This window comes from Poecilia formosa, unplaced genomic scaffold, assembly GCF_000485575.1.
Source record: "Poecilia formosa unplaced genomic scaffold, Poecilia_formosa-5.1.2 Scaffold28, whole genome shotgun sequence".
Lineage (NCBI taxonomy): Eukaryota > Metazoa > Chordata > Actinopteri > Cyprinodontiformes > Poeciliidae > Poecilia > Poecilia formosa.
The window spans coordinates 2672260-2698695 of record NW_006799967.1 but is presented as its reverse complement, the minus strand read 5'-3'; the positions used below and the strand labels follow the sequence as shown (position 1 = coordinate 2698695).

The 26436-nt window shown below is 40.0% G+C and overlaps 1 protein-coding gene across 9 annotated transcripts in view; it reads right to left on the bottom strand.

The window, feature by feature from the left end:
* LOC103135907 (disabled homolog 2-interacting protein) overlaps positions 1 to 26436 on the bottom strand; it is a 189150-nt gene that overhangs the window by 65671 nt on the left and 97043 nt on the right. For 7 of the 9 annotated variants that reach the window (XM_007548914.2, XM_016669891.1, XM_016669892.1 and 4 more), the window contains one exon: positions 21011 to 21129. In XM_007548914.2, coding sequence (XP_007548976.1) covers positions 21011 to 21129 — 119 coding nt within the window. Of the gene's footprint in view, positions 1 to 5214; positions 5355 to 5406; positions 5856 to 21010; positions 21130 to 26436 lie in introns of those variants that run through there. The other 2 variants (XM_016669895.1, XM_007548918.2) reach the window with 2 other exon arrangements.

Below are 26436 nucleotides of genomic sequence, written 5' to 3'. Positions count from 1 at the left end.
ATTATTTTAAATGCGCTGCCTTTTGTCATGGAAACAATTACATTTGTAAATATTGGAAATTTTGTAACTCTCAAAGTCGATGTGTGGACCTGCATGTTTTACTTATTGAGACTAATGTTCAGAATCAGCAAGACTAACTTTTGCTAATCACTACAAGAAGATGCTAAATGCAGCATGAATCATAAACCTCACATTCACTTTATTCTTTTTGACAGTAAAATATGAATTATAGTTAATTGTTTCCTGCTCAGAGAAACGACAGTACCACTAGCAGACATTGGTGGAAGAAAAGCAGCAATAAAACTGTAGTCAGTGAATCTCTAGAGGTCATTTCAGTGCAATTTAGATGAGTAATACTTCACATGAAAAAAAAACTGTTGTTCAGACTATGGGACGTATAATTTAACTACATAAGCACCACTTACTGTATAACAAATAGTTGGTTTAAGTAATTGTTAGATTTGGTATCTTTATTGAATCTTCCGATTGGAAACACAATGAGGAAAATATCGTCATTGTTTTATTGTGTGTAATAAAACAAACTCATCATTCTAAGGCTTCATCTGCATCAGCAGCTCCTCATTCTGCGTAAACAACAGATAACAGCACCGCAGCCTCTACTCCCCACATTCCAAGACGCAGTGCCTAATTCCTCAAAATTCTTACAAGTCCAGTTCAAAACAATTGGAAACCTAGTGTTTCGGATCTATAGATAGCGTTTTAAAAAGATAAAAAAGAAACTGTTGTTCAGTCTCCTTTTCCACAAGTTCACACATGAAGAGAAACAAGTGGAAGTGGAACCTCGGGAGCCATTAGAGCTCCCCGTCATTCGTTCTGCCACATTTTGGCCTTCGTGTCATTTGTCGAGGCAGCAAAATAAATAGAGGAGAGATGAGGCAGTGACAACGACTTCACAGAGTTGATTTGGGTAGAAACATGTGAACAGAACAGGGAAGAAGTGCAGAGGGCTGTTCTCTGCAGCCGTTCCAACTGGATCCACAACGCGGCCTTCGGGGCAAGTACTGACAATGCCGCTCCATCACGACCATATGTTCCCATTTCATCCTCTCCCACAAAGAAGCAGTATATATTTATATTTATATATATGAGGTCTAGCTGGAATACCTTTCATGAAAAGAAACCATGCTGAACAGTCGTCTGAACAGCTTGCTTATATTTGCTTAAACCTGTTTGATATATGTCCGTTTTCTTTTTGTTTTTTTTTTGATGACATGGATATTTCATCAGATTATACTTGACTCAAACAAACCTAAATCCCGTCTTCCCATCTAATGATTAAAGCTAATTAATGTATTTCATCTTGTAAGTGTGGTTTGAAATATTAAAAATCGAAAGAAAAATTGACTGAACTGACTAAATACAAATACACCAAGCAGAAATTCGGGTGCAGTTTTCATTCTGTGTTTTTCTTAAAGCGCTGACTGGCAGACGTAAAATTTTAGCCAACTGATATATTTCTCTTTAAGAACTAGAACACCCAAGGAAATGGCAAAGCATAGCAGCTCAATCCCTGAATGACTGGAACCAGATCATATATGGTTTATTTAGGGTGGAAAGAATTACTTGTTCAGGTAGATTGCAGCTTGCAAAAAATTTAAATGTCTGGGTTAAATAGGGAAAATGTATTGTAGTAAATTGCCTCTGTACTAATTGTTTTGAAATTTGAGTTATTTACATGTTACGTATACACCAGCCCTCCATTTTTTTTCATGGTATTGTATTTTTTTAATTTTTTTTTTTTTTCATGGAAGTTGTTCATGTATGCTTAGCTATGTTAGGGAAAGCTTGGGAAAAAAAAAAACTAGAACACACAGCTAAATGTACAGCATCTCTTTTGGCATTTAATACAATTATTATTATTAACAACACTCATATAATTTCATAATGATCCACTTTTACCTGTAGAGCTATTTTGTTTATATATGGATATAACTTGTTTGAGCCTGTTTGTTCTATTAAAACTGTTCACATTTGGTAACTAACTTTAAGCTGTCACCACTTTGTTTTCATTTTCAAACATCTCAGAAAGCAATTATCGCTCCTTTACTCAGTACTAACTTCCACATTGAAGACTGTTGGGCTTTGTGTGATCTTTTAATACTTGCATTGCACCAATCTGACAATATTCTTTGTGTTCCCAGTAGACCAGATGATTTTTTGCTTTAGTTCAGACTAAGTGTTGAACTGTGCCCTTTTCCGAAACCAGAAGTGGACCTGTAAGTCCACCAACCTCCAGCTCGTCCATCCAGCCACTCATTCCCTCCCTCCCTCCTTTCCATGTTCCTGTGTCTGATCAAATGCTCCGCTCCACTTCATCAGCTCCCAGTAAATCAATGTACATCACAGAGATGATCCACAGCGTGACAGAGTACTTACAGAGAGACACAACACTCCAAAAAAAAAGAGAGAAAAAAAAAGAGGAGAACAGGCAGGAAGCAGAGCATTGGGAGGACAGATTACAAAGCAGCGCTCTATTCATTCTTGCATAACACGTAAAGCACTAACTATATGGGCCAGTACTTAATCACATCACCAGCCGAACGTCCCTGTGGTCATTTTTTTTGAAGTGAGAAGAAACTGTCTGGAAGGTGCATAAAAGGTTTAGTCATTCAGAATTAACAAGGGCGGAAAATACTAGAGCATAAACAATCGACGACTGTTGTTTTGTTTCAGTCTTCTTTCTACTAGTTTCTTCTATCCACATTTGGCCTCGCGGTCTCACCCCTCCACCCCATCTGCAAGACCATGAAGCTGCAGAAATGACCGACATCTCTTGTCTACTTGTTAACAAGCCGTGAGCAAACACACACACACACACACACACACACACACACACACGCACACACACACACACACACACACAAAACAAACCCAGGTTTCTGGATACAACATGTGAACAGGCATCAGTATGTACAGTAACATCAGCTCATGCGTACGGACTGATATACCGCCCCTGGCTAAGTGGAGAGGAAAACAATGAAAGCTCATAATGTAAACAGCTATACAGTCCATACATTGAGTGCTCCAAATGTTTTTAGCACAATATGCTGAATTCAAGCAGTTTATTTTATTATTATTATTGTTATTGTTATTATTATTATTATTATTATTATTAATAATATTTCTATAACCCCCAGGAACACAAGACACCAGCTGAGCTCTGAAACCCACATCAACAGCATGCTGCAGCAAACAAGCGCACAAATTATCAACCATCAGACAACCATTACGGCTTTTTCAAAACAGAAAATAGCTTTCTCAGTGGAATCGGCGAGTTTTTCAAATCCAAATTGGATTAATTTAAGTCTTTTGTGGAAAACTTGAAACTAAATTTACCCCTTTATGCGATTGGTGCAACGTTTCTTTCTACGTTCCAAAGACGTAAGGAAAAAAAGTGAGATTTCACTGCATTTCCACAGAGGGAACTTGTGGCTCAATTCGTCTGTATTTAATCGTGTTTCTGTCCTGGAGAAAAACCACTGATATAGCGCGATATTAATTGCTCATTTGTTTTTGTTTTTTTTAAATATACTCCTAGGTCAGTCTCTATGTGCTCATTTGCTATTTTATCCTAAACAAAACCACTAATGGAGGCATTACTATAAATAACTTTTTCTCTTGTTTTTCTTTTAGAAAGTATGCATAGTTTATCATGGTCCTGTATTCTCAAATAAAGCCGTAACAGATGGCTGCAGATTTTATTCCAGGATAGGGTGGATGTGGTTCCTTCCTCCTGTCGCCACATGCTTGCTCAGAATTAGGCTGCAATCAAAAATATATATAATTTTGTTTTTTACTAACTAGCTTTAAATAATCAGCAACATTTTACTGTATTGTATTAAAATTTGGAATAAACAGAACTTTATGTTATTTGTCTTGAATTTGATTGATTGTATTGTATTGAAATTTTTTTGATTTGAAATTCATTTGGACCAAACTGGATTCAGCGTAGTTGGACTTGTTTTCTGAAGTACCTTGAGACGACAGACGATCTTTGTTGGTAACTTTAAGATTTTTTTTTCTTACTTTGGTAAGTAGTTTTATTAAATTAATGTGCTTATTTATAAACACAAATCGAATCACTTTGGGTGACTTTAATCAGATTAGCTCTTAGCGGATCAGGATAGATTTGCATAAATGTACGAAATTCAATTAAGTTGTCAGGTTGACTTGAATAGAACATAAAAACCATCAGTTCTGGGGGGGGGGAATACTAATTGAAGAAAAGTAGTTTAAAATCTTGAATTCCTGATTTTCTTAGAGCAAAAAATACATATTTCCCCCAAAAATATTTATCACTCTAGTTTTTTTGGTGATCAAATAAATCCAGTGAAGCTGCATTGACGTAATCAAATATGATATACAGCTGCTTACCAATTTTCTGCATGTAAGGTTCTCCTTTTACTATTTACATTGCTGTGAACGTCTGAGTAGCCTGCATTTATTGGTCTATTTAGGTTCAAATCAATATCAGGACAGGCTGATAAAGACTCCGCCATAGATTGCAAAAAATTATCGTTGATTCGATGTTTAATCCAGAGTTAAACTTCTAAAGTTTGAAGAAAAGCCATCTATTTTAATTTCACATCATCAAAGAAGAAACACTGCATCACGGTTAAAAGCCACCAACAATAGACTTCCCTCATTGCTTGTTTCTTTTTTCTTTCATAGCTAATCTACTTGGACCGAAACTGTTGGCCAGAACCAGCAGCTGACCTCACAATGTAACCCAGTCATCTGATTTGCGTTAGCTGGCTGCCCCTCCGTCACACAGGCCAGCCTGGTGTGACGTTCCCACATTCGAGTTCCACGCTCCCAAACGAGCAAATAAAACAGAACAAAAGCACACAGTGGCTTTTTTTTTTATGGCTTCTATAAAAACCTGTCACGATAGCTTGCCCCGTCTGACCATGCAATGCAAACTGAGCAGTTGCATAACAAACAACGCACTCCCGGACGTACAAAAAGATGCGTTGCGAGTCTGTGTGTGTGTGGTCAGGACGTCGCTGGTGACAGAGGAGCACACAGCGCAGCTGGAGCATCACCCGCACACAAATTCACGGGAGTGGAAGCAGTTTGCACCGAGCCGCCTGCATCCGCATCTCAGTTCGCGGCCACACACGTTCGCACGAAACGACTCGTCTCGCAAAGGATGACAAGGCACGATGACGTGAAGAGCCAGATAACACTCACCAGGCATAGTCAGAGTCTTATAACACTCGCAGAGTTGAGGAAAAATAAGCAGACTGAGCCAGAATTGGTGGTGGTGGTGGGGAGAGGAAGGGAGGAGGAGGAAAAACCCAGAGAAAAATGAGGGAAAAATGTAATTTCAGAGCTCCATTCCCCCCACACTTTTTTTTTTTTTTTTTTGCTGTTGATGCAGACCTCCTTCCAAACGTCTTTAGTTGTGGTCCTCTCCTCTCCCTCTGACCGACTGTATCTGTCTATCTTTCCTCTTTGCTGCTCCTTTAAGACAAGGGGTGGAGAAAAAGCACCACAAAGCTCTCCCTCTCCTCCTTTTCTTTCTCCCACCCTCCCTTCCTCACCCCTGCGCCGAGCATGCCCTACTTCCTGTGTTGCTTCCGAAATCAGACGCACGCCCTTTTATCTTCCTCTGCTTATTCACCCCTCGCTCCGGATAAAGGAATCCTGGTGTGTACCTCCAATATTTGAAAAATGAACAGGATTTGTCCCGCCTCCCCCCCCCCTCTGAGCAAGTCCTGCTAAAGCCCCTTCCACTTTCTCTCAGTGATTGACTGCACCTCCCACCTCTTTCTGTTCGCAAAGGGAGGAGCCAGCGTCTGTGTGTGTGCGTTGTGGAGGGGGAAATCACAAGTGTGTGTAGTGCAGCCTAGCTTGCCCCCTCCAGTGTGGCTCCAGTGGGAGCGAGAGTGTGTGTGCGCGCGTGTGTGTGTGTGTGTGTTCCACGTCCTGCTGGCTCTGCTGCGAGGTGTTTCCTCTTTGCTGTTGTCGCCACTGTCGGTGGGAGGATGAGGGAGGTACATGTGCTGCCAACCATGCCGTAATATGAACAGGTCAGCTGAGAGACTGTATGGTCTTCAAGCTCTGGGAAAGTAACTTAGCCAACGAGTTCAGCCACAGGCTTGGTATTGGCGAGACTGGAATGTAAGCAGGAGGGTTTCGAGATCAGATTGGTGGGCTGGTAGGGGACTTAAGAGGAAAGCTTGAGTCTATTTCTGGAAGTACGGGACTGGCAGGGCAGGGCTGGCATAGGGAGGATGAAAGACGGGGCAGAGCACCCAGATAAGAAAAGGGCAGCACAATGCTCTCGCACTCCCTGGCACATCTGAAGTGAAGTCATCAAATATGACATCACCCTTACTTCTTCTTCCCCTCCCCTCCCAAAAACACATGACACATACACACCAGACCCTGTGTGAGTTGGATGATCACACAACAGGATGTGCTCGGACCGAAAACACCTACTTTACCGTTCTTGTTCTTAAAACAATAGCAGCCGTCGCTGACGCATTGCTGGTGTGAAATGAGCAAATTGTGCAAAGTGCAATGGACACCTGTTTCCTTTTCAAACAAACAAACAAAAAAATACACCTCAACATTTCAAGCCTCAAGTCATTTTTATCACATTACAACCACCACCTTCACCGTGCTAATAGGAGACTGAAGTCTAATTGTGAACAGAAAGGAAAAGAATACTTGGTTTTCAAAACGTTTCACAAAGAAAAGTCTGAAAAGTGTGTTGAACGCCGGTTGTTTTAATGGCCCCTTTCACAAAACGATTACGTTCTAAAACTCAAAAGGCGAGAGGGTCTCTGACTCACCCCTGGTCATTCATAAAGTATAAATCAATTTTCCCATGAGAGGCTTCAAATTTTAAAGCCAGCATAGTAGAAACCAACGAATTTGAAAACTGAGCTCTACAGTGTGTCACACTCATGACCTAACCCTAATAGTACGTTCACACCAAATGCGTTTCGCGCATCTGGTTTACATCCAAAGTCTACATGCTGGCACGTCGAGGTGGTGCATCAGATGTGTCAAAATCTCTCATTGTTTTCCGTCGCCGGCCTGTTTGTTGTTCAGGCTTGATGCATCAAACCCTCAAAAAGTTTCAAATCACGCTGCTATAGATGTGCTACAAAGGAAGCTCGACGCACCTCCACACTGAGTTTCAATGTAAACTAGACACACCTGATGCACGAAACGCATTTGGTGTGAATGCACCATAAGAATCACACACAGTAAGTATTGAAAAAGAAAAATGCATGGCTATGTCTTTAATCCTTCATCCAACTGGACACACACACACCATTTTGAGCCGTTTCTCTCTCTTCTATCCTGTCATCTTATTAGTGTAGATTCAAGAACGGAAAATTCTTTCAGGTTTCCTTAATCCAATTCGAGAAGCCTAAAGATACACCCTCCCCACACCGAAACCAATTATATACCACCGCCCCACTTTTATCGAGCAAATTAGCTGCACCTGGAATAGGCCAATTCAAGCTGTCGCAGCTGCTAAACTCAATCATCATCTCTTCCTCAAACGCCCATTGAGATTTGACGATGAAATGATCTAAAGAAGGAATAAGTGAGATAATCTCAAGACTTAAATCCACCAAGCTCAACTTGCATTTAGGTCAAAGGAAAAGGCAACCGGTGACGTTGCCAAGTTGAAGCAAAAGCTAATTTCAACACTAACATTAAAAGAAAAATCTTACCATATTTAATATCAGCCTTCAGCAGTTGTACTCCACTGTTGATGAGCATCAAAATTATAAATCATTAACTTTGTGATTTCTTTAACTTAAAAATGTGAACCTCTGACCAAGACACAGGCTAGCTTTCAATGACACCGATGGCAGAACAGTCTTTTTTTATTCTTTCTTTTTTTCTTAAGTGTGTCATCTGTCTTGTTCCTCATCTTTTATGGCAGCATCCATCTTTTCATTTCTAATTCTCAGTGCAGCGAACAGGCACTTCAGCGCTTTTTAGGTCCGATAGGGGACGAGAATGTCTGTTAGTTTAATAGACCGTGTCAGTCATGGAGGGGGAATAAAAGTTTTACAAGTCTTATCTTTCCTTATGTAAATCTTGTATTATGTAAATGAAGGAGACAGGAGAGGAGTCTGCGAGGTGAGATGTAGCTGTGACTTCAGAATCCGTCTCATCCAACCCTGAGGGGAAGCTACGTGGAGCGAGACGCAAAAATAAGAAACTTTGACTTCCTATATTCCTGAATTAAGAACATGTGCCATTCTTCCGTCTTTTTCAGGAAATTCTGCTAATTTCAAGTCAAATCAACTTTGCCTCTGAACGGAAATAGTAGGAATACAGATGGCAGAAGTCTAATTACACATGGGTTAAAAACAAACCAACTACAATAAATCTGCCATGACTTTTAAATATGGTGCTATTTAGAAGTATCTGTGAACTTCTCCTAAAAGAAGATAAATCATTTCCAATTATAAAATAGTGACAATCCTTCACTTGATATTTTATTGCAAGTTATTACAACCACACACTAAAAAAAAAAAAAGAAAAAAGAAAAAAGAAAACCCCTCCAGAGATAAAGCACATTACTGTCACTGTAAAACTGGGAGAGAACAAGATTTGTGTCTTACTTCTTGTAGTCTTCAGGACGTAATAATGGTATCCTTTACACAAATAATTTTTATCACAGAGAAATATACCTGACATATACAATAACATACCATACCATACTTTATTTATATAGTACTTTAAAAACAGGGCATACCAAAAACATAAAAACGCAATAAGAACAACAGATAGCACCATCCCAGTTACCCATAGAGTTAAAATATGGTGAATAAAGATGAGTAGACAAACACTAAAATAACTTAAGGGAAAGATTGTTCTATAGCTTCAGAGAAGTGAAATCTGAGAACAATCAATCTGCTCTTGGTTTTGTGGCGATTTAGTCCCTAAATTGCCACGATTTAGGGACTGAAAGCCAGTGCAAGAAAGTCAGCACCGGAGTAATATGCTCATATTTTTTATTGGCAGTTAGTAATAGGCCTGCAGCATTTTCTACCAATTCCAGGCCCGATGGTGTAAATATGTGCTGTTGAATATAAAAGGGGATCATGTAGAGCTGGGCAATGTTGATGACTAAAACTATGCAGAACACACAGATTTGTCACAGTATGTCACTGTTTAGTATGTCACTGTTTTTGGGCTGATGAACTCCTTCTTTACTGCTTACATAGTAAACATGTAAGCAGGTGCTGTGGGCAGATGAGACCAAAATGTAACTTTCTTGCCTCAGTTGGAAGCGAACTTTATCTTTGTACTGTACGGTCTGCTAATGCTTTGAATCAAGTTGAGTCAAAAGAACAAGTCAATGCATCGAATGTATGATGCCTGCAGATATTATATGTAGGCCTCTCACAACAAACTACAAATCAATTCATCGCATGATAAATTAAAGCAAGCTCAATAATTTCTATTTGCACAATTTATCGTTTTTGCTCTTTCTGCTAAAATCTGGATGACAAAATTGTCCAGTGGGGTGTTTTGGTCTCAACTAGCCCTTTTTTTTGAAGGACAGATTTGTTTACAGAGACTTCATAATTCATTTAGTTTTTTTTATTTTCTGTTGTGTTGTTTACTTATTTTGGATACTTAAAAGGTCTTCCAGTTCCAGTGTTAAATGTTTGTTAGGATTTAAAGTTTATCGATCTTTGAGAATGTGTTCTTGAATTATTACGCCATTACCATTACATTACCTTAAAATGGTCTCAAAACAATAATATTATAGTTTACGGCAATAACTTCTGGGACAATTAATCATCCAGTAAAATTTGTTATCCTGACAGGCCAAACTGTATGCTAACAATTTTTCTCGATGAAGTTTCCTTTAGAGAAAAAAAAAAAAAAAACGTATGTTGCAAGGGTTGTTGCATCTAAGTATGTCATAGTCTAAGCATGCTAGTTGGTAGCCTATCCATGCTAATGGTCTGGTTGTTACTCATCTACCAGTACCGGCCTGTCATTAATAAGATCAGTAGCTGGCTGCAGAAATGATGTAAGAACCCCAGGGTGGCAATAGCCTTAATTTTGGCACTGAATACCGTTCCATATAAGGACATAACAGTATGCAGACAAGCTAATTTAGACATTTGAATTAGCTGCGTTGGAGTAGGGGCACATTTAAAACATGCAGGACGTCTGACATCATTCTTACAGTTTGACCTCAATGAAGTAATGTTTGGAAGACGCACAGTGGGAGGTGAGAAATAACGGAAACATGTATACCAGCATTGGGTGCAAGTTCATAAGAAGATACAACTCTTTTACCTTCATTTCACGGCCTAGGCCTGCCATGCTAATCTTTAAACAGCATGCAGAGTCACAGGCAGGATTGTTTTAAAGGCTTCAAGCCAGAAGCAACTTGGATCGGTCCCTGTAAAAAGTAAAAGCACTCGCTGATTGAGAGCCAGTTTGGCCGTGAAGCTCAATTTAGCAACCAAAGTCGGTGTTGGGCTATCACCCACTCTCAAATAGAAGCAGGAATGTTACTGACCATACTGCTGGAGCTGGAAAAGTGATTTTCAGGCCTGAGTTTTTCCTCTGAACTTAATGGATTGGAAGATGGTGGCTGGCAGAGTCGAACCTCCGCTTCATTCTCTCAGCCAGACTTAACAATAAAATCCTTAGGTGAGGTTTCCACGTTCACATGCACATTTTAACTCATGTAGGCAAAAGAAAACTTCAGTTAAAGATCCTGTCAGTCATAATCAATAATATTAATGACTCTATTACCACTTCCATTGTGAATGTGAAGCTATTTCTACGATTCCTTTAAGGCCGACTATGAAGGGCTAAAAAACTGCATAAGCTTTTTAAATTTGAATAAAAGTCTGTGTGGGTTACTGAAAAGAAGGTTCAGCAGGAAAACCAAAATGAGTAAAATGGAAGGTAAGGACTTTTCACAAAGATGACTGTAGGGAAAATGCATTAAGCTTATCACCATGGCAATCTAGTGGGCCCTTAAAGGGCTTGCAATTTTTTGAAGAGAGGTTATGTGAGGTTATTGTCGGTAATGGTTACTTTACCCGTTGAAGATAGATGTCACACCGCTGTGAGTTTGTAGAACAGGGGAGAAAGACTTGAAAGGTTAGCGGCTGGACAGACGGATCATTGTTTCTAGCTGCTTTAAGCTATTTTAAATCAATTCAAACTGGGAAAAAAAGTTTTATAATTGTTTGATGGATAATACTAGCTGACATCAATCTCTTACAGCTTTGTAAGATACAGTTTACAGCTCTTTTTTTTGTTTTGTTTTGTTTTTTTTTGTGTGTTTTTTTGTCAGCTACAGAGTCCAATGTTTCTATGTGGGATTACTGTGGCAAAGCCTGCTGACATTTTCACACTTCTGAGTAGGCTGGGGATGTTGAGGATTGAGACTGGCTATTATTTTTGCAATGGCATCAGGGACAGTAGGCTGTTGTGCTTTTCCAGGCTCGGCTCGATTTGTCTCCAAAGTGAAAGCTCAGATCTGGGACTGACATCACGCCCCAGTTAGGCTTTCTACTCTAGTCTGTATTCTGCAGGTGCTTGACTTTTGTCAGAGTTACAAGCAGACATTTCAAGTTTATCTGCAAAAACACAAATGGAAATGGAAACATACCAGCCATTGGTTGAAAAAGATTAAAACTATCAGAGGTGCTAATAAATAGTTAACATAGGTCAACACATTTTTTTTTTTATATCGAGTGGCCTACTAACATCAGGGTTGCTGCTAGCTCTGATTTGTAGTTAGTGTCTGACTTCGGTGACTGATTCACATGTATGAAGTTAATGTTCCATTTATCTTTTTGACAGACTCACCACCAGCTGATCAGATGAACTGATAATAGCAGACATCTTCTACCAAGATAAGTTTCCATTCTGACTCAGATGTAATTTGGTTGATAAAAAAAATAAAACAATAATAAGCAGGAAGTTCAATGATCTCTGGCGAAGATGTAATTATTTAACATGCTGTTATAGAGAGTAGATATGAACATTTTCAGCTTGAGTTATTTGAAACTGCTGATACGAGGAATCCCTTTGCCAGGCTATTAGCCTTCCTTCATTTTATTAATTTCTAGGAAAAAACAAAACAAAACTAAAATGTAAACCAATCTGAACCATACCGTTCATCACCATAGCATAATACCAATGTCACAGAGTCACTTGGATGCATTCACTCCAACTCCATTCGCAGGATTGTCAATGGATAAAAGTAGTCAACTTTTTTCAGTGCACACATCTGCAAACAGTTTCACAAAAAGATGCAGAAGAGTTCCCAATTAACTCCTGTAGCACATATGAGGTTGAACTTGCTGTATTATAGAATCCTGAGGAAAATACACTTGCAAAAGAGATTACGATTCTTCCTCTGCATGCACGCTTTTCTCAGAGGGTGTTTCAGTCAGCTGTGGATAATGAGCTTCTACACCTTCTACTATTAGTAATATCTCCTTATAACAGTAATCTAAAGAGCCTTTGATCAGTTTAGGGTTGGATTAACGACTAAATGAGTGCGCTGCATGCCTACTGAGCAGTCATCTTCTTCTTTTTTTTTAAAGGATGCGCAGAGTGCTGCTTTGATGGGGCCCTCTGTATTCTCGTCACGCTCCTGGTCCTATCCATTATAGCTCATTACCCATGGAGGGACTGAAAGAGCGAAGACCGCCTTGGCACGCTTGGCCCCGGCTCACAGAAGCCCTACGAGGGTTAAACATCAACAAACCCACAAGACCTCACCAGCTGTGCAGGTGGCAGCCCTACAAACTATAGCCTCGGGGCGTCACAAATCATGTGATTTGTAAAAAGATCATAGTGGTGATAAACTGCGACGCTCTACAGGAACACGCCAATACAAGGTTTGGTTTGACTAAAATATCACATTTACACTTAGGGTTAAATGCGATCTGTATACTTTTTATTGTAAAGCCCATTTGCTCTAACCATTGATATGAATCACATTTAAAATAACTTAATTCCTTCGCTGTGAACAAAGAGTGAATACGACGCAGATCGGTGGGAAGCGTCTGACTGATGGCCGCTGAATATGGTGGGTGGGTCGGTGGTCGTCCATCTCGACGGCACCAAGACGAAAGCAAAGAACAGTGCATATTATTTTATTAACGTTATGCTGTTATCTTCCTCTCCAGCTGCTCCAAAGAAAGAAAGAACAGGCTAAAGGCTCAATGTCACATCAGTCAGTGAAAAGTCCCCCTTTCAGGATGTTTTGCAAAAGTCCCAAAAGGAGCAAAATAAAACGTTTGTATATTTTGAGGGGATTCTTACGTCTGCAAACATTTCCAGAGGGATTTTTATACCCTGTAGGAGTTCAGTTCTTTTTATTTCAAGCTGACTCTTTGTTTTGGTTCTGTGACACAGTTTAGAGATAGTAAGACATAGTGCGCTGTGCTGACATCATGGAAATGCTAATGTTCACAGAGGGTGAATGTTCTCAGAGAACAAGAGTCGCTCATTGTTTCTAAAGCCGCCTGAAAAGCAGGACAAGACACAAAAACATCACACATTTAGAGCGGGACCTTCATAAATCCACATATTGTTAAAGCAAACTAAATTGGCTAATGCGTGCCTGGATGTCTCAAAAAAAACAAAAAACTATTTTTTTATTGCCCTTACTATAGACACACTAGTAAAAGCTTATTAGGCACAAAGCAACTTAAAATGTAAATTATAAATTGACTAAATGTGAAACTGGGGATACTGTTAAAAAGAGCAATTGGATATTAAGGTGAGTTTTTTTTCACTCCACTTGAATAAATGTACTCCAATTAAAGCTAGGGTTAATCCAACTGTTACACTGTAAGGTTCTGCTACTGCAATAATAAATTTATTTATGTCAAGGCTTTTCCACCTGTGCTGTTGTGCTTTTCCTGACTGTCCATTTGTTGACTCTATAATTCACTGATCAAGAGATTGTGTGGAATGTTCTGAAGCATAAACATTCACCTACAATACCAATAAAAATAAGTTTGAAAAAGAAGAAAAAAAAAAGTTGGACTAAACGCTTAAGGACGCTAGCGCAATTAAAAATGCAGAGCTCTGCAACAAAGAAAAAACATGACATATCCCTCCTAAAAAAGCACCGAGGTCTCCAGAGGAGCTTCCGTAAAACGTTGCGCTAAAAATTAATCTCATCTCCAAACAATCTCCAACAGAGAGAAATAATGATATTATAATCATCCCCAAATTAGAGGCATTAGAGCCTGAGAGGCTGCTGATGAGTTCATCATTTGGGTCTGTGTGGGATAGAGGCTAATAACGCACAGTGTTAGGTAAAAACCTGCTCCGTGAAACCCATTATTACCCCGAGAGCCGCGTTTCATAGGCACAAAATCATGCCGATGCATGGCAAATGAGCGGCAAGAGGGGCACGGCGCCAAAAACAGACAGGAGGAAGAAGTACTATCGCCATCTCTAATTATGCTGCGGCAATAAACCTAATGAAAACGCTGATGTATTTTTGTTTTTTTGGCTTTTGTTTTTTACTGACGTAGTGAAAACTGAGCATCTGATTGCTGACATTAGGTGTTTTTTTTGTTTTTTTGCTTTCCTGGATCATTTCCGGATTTGATCTTTATTTACTGGTGAAGGAAATGATCAAAAGCAAATACTAAATAACAATCCGTAAATTGATGACGGGGCGGGGGGAATGATCCCAAAAACTGCAGATAATACAGTGCATCGCAAAATTATCATGACGTCTTCACATTTTCCAGTAGCGCAACTAAGAATTATTTGAGATGTACTGCAAACAAGAGACACAAGGCAGCATCATTTTAAATTGGAAGTAAAAAGAGACGCATGGTTTTCTGAAAAGAAAAGAAAAAAACCTGTGAGGTGCGTCTCTGTCTTACACTGGATCCTACACTGAATGAATGGTCATAATGATATGACTGATCGGGATGCGTAGGGGGAGCCGAAGAGAACGGAGGAAAGGACGGGAAAAAGGAGCAAAAGAGGTGGGATATTGTTGTGGGACCACCTGGGGAATGTTTACAGAATCTAATAACTCTAAATGTCATCACTTTATTGGATTTATGGATGGATGTGTCTTTTCCTCACTGCTGCGCTCTTTCCATCATTCTCTCTCTTTTTATTACTTCCACAGACGCACTACAGCACAACATCCAGTCCACAGAAAGCTGGAATGGGGGGAGGAAGAAACAATCACCCAGCCCTCAAAATTCATATTAATGCTTTTCGGGCTGAAGTCTATTATTCTAAACCATGGTGTTTTGATGCTCGGAGAGAACATGCAAACATAAACCAAATTCATCTCGGACGGCTTACTTATCTGATTATGTTCTTTAATAATTCACGTCTTTAACTGGCACAAAAGTGCCTGTTGAAGATTTTACTAAAGGACTCAAGCTTTACAAAATACAAGTCATAAAAATATCGATTATTTTTTGTCACAAGAAACGGTAAAAACTTACTCTGCAAGTCATTATATGGGCTCAGGAATAGTAAAAATGCTTCTTTTTTTTTAATCCAGTGCCGTGCAAAAAAAACAAAACATTCCTGCCCCTTGACTTTATCTCATACCACCAACGAAACAGAGACGTAATTAATTCGGGAGGTAAGAGTTATTTCTTTTTTTAACAATAACAACCTGTAATCATTTGGCATCCATTTGTGTTAAGCCCCCTACAATCCATTTGGGGGAATCCTGATTCAGACGAGGCAACTCTGAAACATTCAAAGATGTTCATGTATTAAAATGACTTCTAATCTGACAGAGATGGAGTTACTTTCCCAAGAAAAATGAGGAACAACCTTTCAGATCTTTATTATTATTTTATTTTATTTTTTTATTTATTTATTTTTTTTGAAAACCATCTTTCTGTCATATGAAAGCCCTAAAAAAAATATGGTGAGGTGTGGAATTGTAATCTGCAAAAATGTGAAAAAGTTCAAGAGGTTTTAATGATGTCCCTATAAAAAACAAAAACAAACAAACAAACAAAAAAAAAAACTACGTCAACAAGGAAGCCATTTGCACATATTCCTTCTCCAGTCTGTGAACGAATTTGTGGAAATAGCTTAGTGAATTTCACTATTAAACAATACAAAAAATAATTATATTTCACAACTTGAGTTTTATTTAAACGACTCTAAAGCCTTAAAAATAATAATAAAAAAAAGCCAGATAAATATTAATTAGAAGTGATCTTTCTTTCCTCAGACAGCAAAGCATTAAAAATGAATGAGACATAAATTACTCTATGGTTTCAATGATGGTTCTCAAAAGCACTGCTTGTTAAAATTACTGCATCCACAAGTGGCTGGTGCCCTTCTCCAGTGGTCAGCAGCTGAAAGGCGGTTCACTCTGGATAGGTCACCATCACATAATATACTGCAGACTGGGACACCAACATTGCATGTTTATGGATATAGCAAGGTTCAGCTGGCTAACTAGTTAGAATATAAGTAACCAACACTTCAAAACCACTAAAAACTTCCCTATGATGTACTGTTATGTGTTAGATTTTATCAGGAGTGAAAATATCTGTTATTTTTCAAATAAAAACAGCGAATGCTAAACATTTTTGTTTTTGGTTTTTGAATCAAATCCCCGCGATAGCGTGACATTTTTAATTAATTCTATAATACCAGCAGGACATAATATCATCCTGTCTCTAGGTGTCACTACTAGTTGGTTTAATGTACAGATCTCTACCATCATCCATATCGCCCAGTTTTTTTTTGTTTGTTTGTTTTTTTTTTTTTTGTTTTTTTCAAACGACAGTAAAACTATAGCTGGTCACTAAAGAGATACTGCTCCTTACATAGGTGATCAAATGAATCTGATCCTGTTGCTGTCTTTGAACATCCAGACCTGGAGTCTTCCCTGTGACAAAAAAAAAGGGCTTCCTTTTTAGAGCAGCATTCTTTCCACGAGGACGCCCGAGTCATTTCCGAGAACCTGCTGCTGTTACCAGAACACACGAAACACACGCCGAGCGAGATCTCTCAGTCTCCAATTATGAGATTGAACTATGCCTAATTACCATGTGCAGCAATAAGCGATACGGTGCATGCTGGAATGGAGAGGGAAGCAGCAGAGAAATGAGAACAAGAATTCCCATTTAATATTTATGACTTACAACAATGCTGCTTGTGCTGTGTGGAAAGCCTAAGGATCAATTCCACCTTTTGTCTACGGATAGTAACACTGCAATGTCCAGGCCAGGGACAAAGCTGCTGTAAACCAGCAATCCTTTATGCTGCATCAAATCCAGTAAGGAGGATTACTCAGATGGAGGGAGCAAGATCGACACAGACACATTAACCTCCACTAGTGCACCATCCAAAGATAATATTTTATAACTGCAAAGGTTTAGAAAAACCTCTTTGCATTCATAAGGGGAATCTTAATCAGTCTGAACAAGTTGAGGGCAAAAGTTGAACAGTGCCATTTGAGTTTCTGCCCGTGTCCTGTCTGCTGCTATCGGATTCCCCCAAGATGACCATGTAACCTTTAAATACAGTGTTTAGCTGCGACATAACACAATAGATTGTCTAGTTGAATTATTTGTTCTTCTGTCACAAGCAATCATGTCAACGCATGTGCATAAGGTCATTGCAAACCTGCTACCAACTTCGGACAAACATCAGCGTGCTAGCAGAGTCACCAACCTGTCCACCGGAAGCAGAGGGTTCGATACACAAGGCTGCCTTGTAGGGATTCTACCTCAGCCTTTCGTTGGTCCAAATAGACTGGTTTCCAGGCTGATAGACCGCACTCACCGTTCGGATGCCACTGGAGTCTGAAGCTCCTGTCCGATACACCGCAGACGATGAGGGCGTCAGCACTGGTGCACCACAGGGCTGTGTACTAGACCACCACCTCAACCGAGCTCAACACTATAAAAAAGGTTTTCCAACCACGCTACAGTAGTTAGTCTGATCTTTGGCAGAGATGACTTGGCTTAAATAGAGGAGGAAGAGCTGCTACCCATGCAGTGAAGTGATGAAACCAAGTGGTTGATTACCATCTTAAGTTACAAAATGAAACAAAATGCCCCTCCCTTATCAGGACAGACCATGAGAATATTGTCTAACCATTACGGTTTCAGAGTGAGGATAGAAATGCAACTCTTAAGAAATAAGATCTCTTTCAGTAATTGCCCATCAGCTTTATAGAATTTTAGACGAAATATTAGCAAAGGCGATAAAATAACAAATGTTTGAGCCTATTGCCCTCAGGCAATTAGTACCATATAAACATCAACATCCTTATTCTATAATTTGCAAAGATGGTAAAAGTTCTGTCCACACATAAAAACTCACTTTTACCATTTTAATGGATACTATAATCAAAATTTAAAAAAATAAACAAATGCACATTATTACCAAAAACACTTAGAAAATTGATCTTACACAATTTTAGAGCAGATTAAAAATTGAACAAAGACGCCCTCAAAACTTCCTGATTATATCTCGCAGACCTATATTTGTCTGATTACAAACACTCCACATGAATGGGGTGAGAAAATTAGTGTTTGCGCGCTCCTTCCCTCCGTCGCTGCTTTGTTTTGCTGCAGATAAGTGCGCCTGCCGAGAGTCCAGGCCCTGATTAATACGGATGAATTTTTCATTCCGAGTGTGCAGCTGCTCCTCCGCAGAGCCTCCTTCAGGTTACCTGGCCTCGGAATATCATTGCGGCAAACGCCACACGCAGTCGAAATTGCGTCTGGTGCGTCGACACCCGAGGCCGTGTGCTCCGCTTCCTTCAAAACAATTAAAGTAAAACGACTGCAGCTACACGGCTTAAGGATAAGTGACGCATCGCTGACAGTCACGGCTGCGCACTTGCACACGTGTAGACCGTCGCGATGAGAGATTCCTTCTCTACTCGCTTTCCCTTCCCCTCCGGTATCCCCTCATCTCTGAGTTTCCAGGTTTTTCCAGAGTCTGCCACCTTCTGCGGTGTTTCATGCCCTGCGGCGAGGCTGCTCCCAGGCTGACGGCGAGTATCCCTGCCTGGTCTTCTACAAATCTATCCAATCGTCGTGCAATTTGCTTTTTACAGGGTTTTTTTTATTATATTTTTCTACATCACAAAGCCACTTGTTTATAAGGACACCAATCATAATGAATTCTCGGTTTTTGTAGTAGAGGTGTGTGTACGTATTGTGGGCCGTTCTGTGTTGGGAGAGATAAGACACCTCCAGGACATTCCAATTTCCGCTCCGGTGTTTTCCTTCCTCCCTGTGTGCTTTATCAGAGAGCTGCATAAATGCTGATAGTTTGGGACGCTTTACTAACCGATAGAGAGAGGGGGAAAAAAAAAACAATGGTTGAAACAGAAGGTTGACGAGTCCAATATATCAGATCAGAAACAGAACGGCAAACAAAACAACAAAAAAACAAAACAAAACAAAACAAGAAAAAAAAAACACACAAGCAAGAATTGGTGAGGAGGATGGGAAAAGACAGTGGGGAGAAAAAGCAAATGAGGTGAGCTCATTCGGTCCGACTGAAGGACAGAAAAAGCCCACTGTGTTCCACACTTAACAGTGGCTAGTGTTCCCTTGTGATAGTCTGACAGTGACGTTAATGCCTCATTAAAAGTGGGAAGCGAGGCGGTAACTCATCTCTAAGTTTTGAAATGGAACGCCATAGAACGGCTCCTTCAAACACGGCGCTTTCTTTAATTAAACCCCGCATACGGACACCTTGGCTTTTTCCCAGAGACGGAAGAAGGAAAGAAGGAAGGAAGGAAAAAAGAAAGGTGCGAGCAGAGTCAGCTGTTAGCCAAGCATGAGAAAGAGACCCTCAAAAAGAGTGAGCAGGAAGTGTGATTACGGGGCAGCGATTGCCTGGACTAGAATTTGGCTTTTCCTTTTTCCTCATTATGCACAGTGGGAGAGAGAGGGAAATGTTAGCCAAGCAGCTGAACACCTGAAAAAATTAGCAAAGGTTAGTATCTGCTGCCAGTAAACACAGCCAGAGGCAAAAGGCTATTAAACGGCAGAGGGATCAACGGAAAAGATCAGTTCCAAAAAATTCCCCCCGAAAAAAAAAAATCTTTTTTTTTTTTGTTTGTTTTGTTTTTTATTCTTAACTGAACGTAAAACATGAAAATGCTATTATTTCTATTACTACTGTTTAGTGGATGTTCTCTTATCTAGAAAATGCCAAAATTAAACATACATGCATACAAACTGGACAGACATCAAATGACGTGTGGCTGGTTTGATGTCACTGGTAGTGAATGCTGCACTAAGTGGATGAAATCTACAGGTAAACTATATGTTTGAATCTTTTATAGACATATCTTATTGTCCATGAAATAGGACAGCAACAGGAAGGAATTGACGTAATAAGCCGGTCGTCTGTAGAGCTCACACTTCACATCTTGAAAGATTATGCATGTTAAAACTCCCGACTCTTTTCTGTATTTCCAGTTGAATTATGCAGCTGTTTTATGCGTCATATATTCCCGGTGCCCTGGAGTTTGTCAGGCACCTCTGAGCTCAAGTGTTACACTTTGTGAAGTTATGCTATTGCATTATTTATTCATTAGAACATGCAGAGTATTTCCAACAGTTTGGTTGTGATGTTCTTTGCCGTGACAACCTCTTTTTTTTTTGTTTGTTTGTTTCTTTTTACCAATAGCTCTTCTCTTTAATGTGACAGTGTGAAACAAGTTTACTCAATCATCCAAACCCCACTGTAGCTATTTTGGGACGACAGCCGTTCCTAAAATACCTGCAATTGCTGAGTAAATGTTCTGCTTCTGCAATGTGTTTAAATGTTCCCAAAGGCAAAGCAAAGCCGCTTGACGCCGACATTCGAGAGTCTAGCGCTCCGCTACCGTCTTTAAATTTGTCGATCATCATGAAGTACTGTTCAAAGCTCATGCGTCCCCAAAACAATGTAGGAACCACGTGCATATGCAACAACAACAAGCGAGCATTTACGGAAACTTCCAGAAGGAACAAGACCTCACCTGTCATTGTCCACGCTCCTGAAGCCGGGAAGGATGTGTCTGAAGCTGGAGTTCCGGTCAAGCTTTGGTTGACTCTTGGTGCGTTTTATGGAGCCCTTCAGCCGTCGACTCAGAAAGCCCTGATGGAGGAAGACAGTCGGCAATTACAGCGTCGCCGAAGTGTCGGCGATGTGGTTGAACGCGACGGCACAGCAGTAAAATATGAATACAACAAACATGCATGCTAAGCATTTTAAAATCTGTGAGGCGAGGCGTCATCGACAGCTAAAGGGTAATGAATAAATGTGGCTCACGTCAGAGATCAGAGAATACGACCCGAACATCCAGAGCCCCAGATTTAACTCTGCTAGATAAAAGCCGAGCTCAGAGTGGAGCAGAGATAGAAGTGGGGTGGAATTACCACAAATTATGTCAGATCAGGTATAAAAAAACCCCCCCAAAAAACCAGGTAATCGGTTCTAGGCTTGTCTGGGTGAAGTGGAAGGAAATTTAGTAAGCGTATTTCTTCTTACATTAGCAATTCAACCCTGGCAATCTCTATGGTAACTATCAAGTGAATGAAATGAGTGGTGTAGAAATGTCACGGCTTTTGTCTTTTCTTTTTTTCTTTTTTTTCTTTTTTTTGCACAAAACGTTTCATCCACACTGTGCATTTGAACGCACTCAGCTCAGCCGTTTCCCGTACTCGTGAAGCTTTGGGCTGCGGCCAACAGGATTCTGAAGTGCGCTCCTCAGTGGGAGACCTGGTGCTTTACTGGAGATTCTTGGACATCTCAAGTCCTTCTTCACTGCAACCAAACCGCTCATCTTTGGGTTCTTATGAGCTGAAAGAATGTTCTTTCAGGTCCAATTTCCTGGCATGTGGAGTGTTCTTTTTTTTGTAAGGTGACCACGTCACACACGCAACGATAATGATTTTAAACCCATACTCTCGAGTATTTTACAAAGACCCTTGCAAAAGTATTCGTACCCATTGAACACGCATCACATTTTGTCATGTGCATTTCAAGATGAAATTTGAGTGAAGTGGAAGGGAAATGATACAGAATGATCTAAATTATACAGCAAGTGAAATAAGAATCTGAAAAGAATTGGATTTAAGGTCAGGTCTCTGACTTTGCATCCTTAGAGATTTTAGTTAAGAGTTGCTTTGTGCTTAGATTCCCTGTGTGCCTCTGCCAACGTAAAGCATTTCCACAACTTCTCCACAACTTGACCTCCGACCTGCCCGGTGTGTTTGCTCTTCACAAGGCCGTCTGTCCGCTAATGTTTTAGTCACAGGTGGACTTTTCCAGTTTCCCTCATGAAGGCCACGTTGCAGAAACCATTAGCCGTGAGGCTACAAAAATCACAAATGTGTAAAAGAGTTTCGTGTCTCGATGAAAAGCTTGTGCAAAGACCTTTTGCTTTGTTCCACAAAGCAGAACACCAGGTTGAGATTTCAGTCAGACTAAGTTGGGGGGAAAAAAGCATCACATACCCTAACAGACATGCATTACCTAAAAGTGCTTTAACCTTCCGTTGTCCTCATACGCGTCGCCCTTCCACATGCCTGTGATGGGCAAATTGCCCAGTGAAAGAGACCTCCCTCCACCCCGTTCGGGCCATTAACACACTTGTGTAACAATTACCACCTACAGTATGAATAGGTCTCCCCAGGCTTCGATGGACTGGGGATAATTGGAGAGCGACTTCCTCACAGCTTGGCAGCTGATCACAGAGCAAACCTCAGCATCCCGATGAACAACACCTGTCATCAGGAGGCACTCTGGCCTGAAAACAAAGGACGCTCTCATGCCGCTAACCTGAGCTTCACGCCAATAATGAGTGTGTGCATCATCGCTGTGTACCAACACAAAGTGCTGCGATTCCTAATTACTTGGTAATTTTGAAGGAAAGGATTTTTTTCCTTCTTCTTTCTTGGTTTACTGCAAACAAATAAACCAATATTCACAGTATTACATTTTCGCTGTTGATGCACGTTCCTGTCCAAAGCTGCAGTGCACGAATAATAAAGCAGTGGCTACGACAGGGAGCTGAAATAATAACTTGTTTTAAATGAGGAGGATCGTGGAGACACAAGACCGGAGCAAATAGCGCAAAGGAAGCACGGCGTCTACCCTGCATTAAATTCAATTTGCCGCTACAGAAGTACTCCGCTTATTCAGCAACTTCAGATGCGACTCTGTGGGAGCTTGTCCAAAACTTTCAGATAGCTTCTAATAATCTGGGAATCGAGTATTTCTAAGGATTGCAGTTTAAAATCAGAAAGAGGTTTCAGTTTAGACCAACTCTGTGCCAAGGAGAACTGTAACACACAACAGAATATGAACCCCATTTTTCATCTTTGGAAAAATAACTTCACCTAAAGCTGCAGCATGTCTACTCACAACAGAACTAGTGTTGCATCATTCAAGGTTTTTATACAGGAAAGGCTCGGCAGCCGAACAGCAGGAGTCGAGCCATTGCTGCTTTATTTGTGCTTTATTAGAATTTGCATAGAACTGGGTTTTGGTTGTATTGTAGTGCAATGAACTGCATAGAGCTGATATAGGCTGATTGAGCTAGACATGTTTATGATGCTTCTTTTTAATGCGTTGAGTTGACCTCTGAACTCAGCTGGTACCTTATAGATGCAACGCAGAACTACACGGACAATAATAACTGAACAAGTTCATAAATACAGGAGTCTCAGTCACTATTACACTGCTTTTTTTCCCCCTCTTTTATAATATTAAGTAAGAAAATGTGCAATTAGCAATGATTTTACTTTGTTTTTTATTATTATTATTATTATTCTGAGGATCATCTACAAATACCATGATTATTTTATGATTCAAAAGAAAGCCATAACCTAATCCAACTTTTTCAATCACAAAATTTATTGCATGATAATAAATCCCATTGAGATCACCATTAATCACTGCATAATAGCTGCCCCCCCTACCCTCCCAGAGATTCACATATAACATAACTACTATTATATGGGTATTAATATATAGGCTCATTAAGTGTAGGAATGAAAAAAAAATGCAGCGAAGATGCAATAGCACACAAGGAATTTCATACTCTTCATCCCAATGTACATGCACTATACATAGGGGGGACTATTATAGGAAACACCCACACGTCAGTGATTTAGAACAATGTGAAATATGGTCACATATGAGGGGAGATAAACATTGTGACAGCGGGACTATGATGAGCTCCGACTACAGCTGAACTTTTGCTTTTGTCTTCATGAGAGAAATTAAATGATCCCACTGAACCCTCTGGGATCAGGGTTGCTTTTGCTTTTTCAAACTCAAAACTTGGACAAAAGACAGAAAAAAGAAAAAAAAAAGAAACAAAACAAGAAATTGCATCCTTGTAAATCTTAAATAAATCCAGACTTCTATGAGCCAAAGATGTGGGAAGTAAACTGGGTTACTGGTGTTGCTGCCAATTCTGTTGGACTGTCAGATGAATGACTGGGCCTGAGTCATTACATGAGTAGAGCTAAATATAGCAGTTTAAGTGGAACATTTACTCTGTCTTATGACATCAATATATATTTATTTTTTTCTTTAGGAGTGAGGGCATGTGGTTTGATTAGTAGGAACGCCTATCTAAATAAAGAAATAGAGGAGTCCGAGTGAAACAGAATGAATCTATCAACCACCCCGCACTGCATCGGCTCCTCCGTAACCATGACGAAATTAAGACCCACTGAGTTTGACTTTTTGACACAGAAGACAGTGCAGATGAAAATTTAATAACGCCCAAACACCTTTTTCTCATTTCCGCATATCACTGCTTCCAAACTCCTCGAAAGGCAAAGCGATTCCCCGCAGCCCCTGGAGAGCGCGTTAGCCTGCTGTCGTCTGCATGTTCGCGGCTCACAAATTAAAACGTTGCTTCTTTTTGCATCCTCACGAGGCGAGGTGATGAATAAAACTCCCCAACTCAAGCACAGAGAGGGGCATTAATGAAAGACAAACCAGAGATATGAAGCAGAGTGTGGACAGCTGTGGTCAACTTGACTTTTTTGTTTTGTTTTGTTTTGTTTTTTTAAACAAATTCAGCATAATTCAAATCAAAACTTTAAAAAAAAAATCACGTAAAAATAACCAAAATGAATTAGGAAGGAGAAGCGGGGACATGAAGGGAGCTGAAGTCAACCCAAAAACAAAACAAATAGAGAGAAAAATGACTGACAGTGAGGGGAGACAAGCAGCAGGAGGATAAATGAAATAATTTGAGCACAATGTGGAGGTGGCAGAGCACAAGTCAGCAGAAGAAGCAACAGAATGAAACTAAGCGACGAGGAAAGCCGGGAGAAAAGTACAGCAGACGAGTGACAAGGTCAGCGGCGGATAGGAGCTCAGCAGAGCGTGGAATTGGTAGCAGAGCAAAGTGAAACAAAGGATGGTCAAATGGGGCAAAATATAGTTTTGGGCTTCACTCTGACGCGGCCCTGTTATTGCTCTTATTCTGAATAAGACGCCTATCACCGTGCTCCCTGGGACACATAACAGAAAACAATAGCAAACATAAAACAAAAAGAAGAACCCAGCTGGACTCGGCATTCTACATGTAGCACGGCTTCACAAACCCTAAAAATCTGTTCAAGGTAACAAGTACCACACTGGTTCATATGCAGTCGCTTAACTGGCTTGTTTATTTATTTATTTTTTTTTTTTGATAAGGACTTCAATCTAACAAACAAACCTGTAAAAAAAACAAAAAAAAAACAGAAGTAACCTTCACACAAAAATGCAGACTGAGAACAAAACTAACTTTGCACAATGAATGCTGAATTCCTCCAACTCTGTCTTTTTTTTTTTTTTTATTCCTTTATTTAACCAGGTAAACCCCATTGAGATCTAGATCTCATTTTCAAGGGGGACCTGGGCAGAAGTCTGCAGTACACAGCAACCTGGTTACAAAACCTGGTCTTATGTTATATGACACTCTAACTTGGCTCTAAGTCACACTATAAGAGAAGTGGAGTAAGAAGTACAAGCACCATTACATGCTACATTCACTGTTGCTATATAGAGTAGCGTCGAGTATGACTGACATCCAGGAAGAGGTAAATGTAACCAAAAAAAGAAAGGAAGACAATGAGGAATAAAAAGTGTATTGTGCATCTGTCAATTTGCATATAAACAAAACTAGACTTGAGGTTACTGTTTCCCATGCTTATGTGAATCTTAACAAGCTCTTTACTTATTCCACATTTCTGCGGCTGACAGCGAAGAGGCAGGGTGGGACGTCATAAACCAATTCAACATGAGCATACCGCACGGAGGGACACCTGCTTCTCAACAGCCTGTCTGTCTTTTCTTACTGCGCTCACTCCAAAACAGGGAATCTGACGGTCCAGAAATATTGTATCAATATTTTTCCCGCACTATCTTGTTTGCAGCTTATCCTCTCGACTA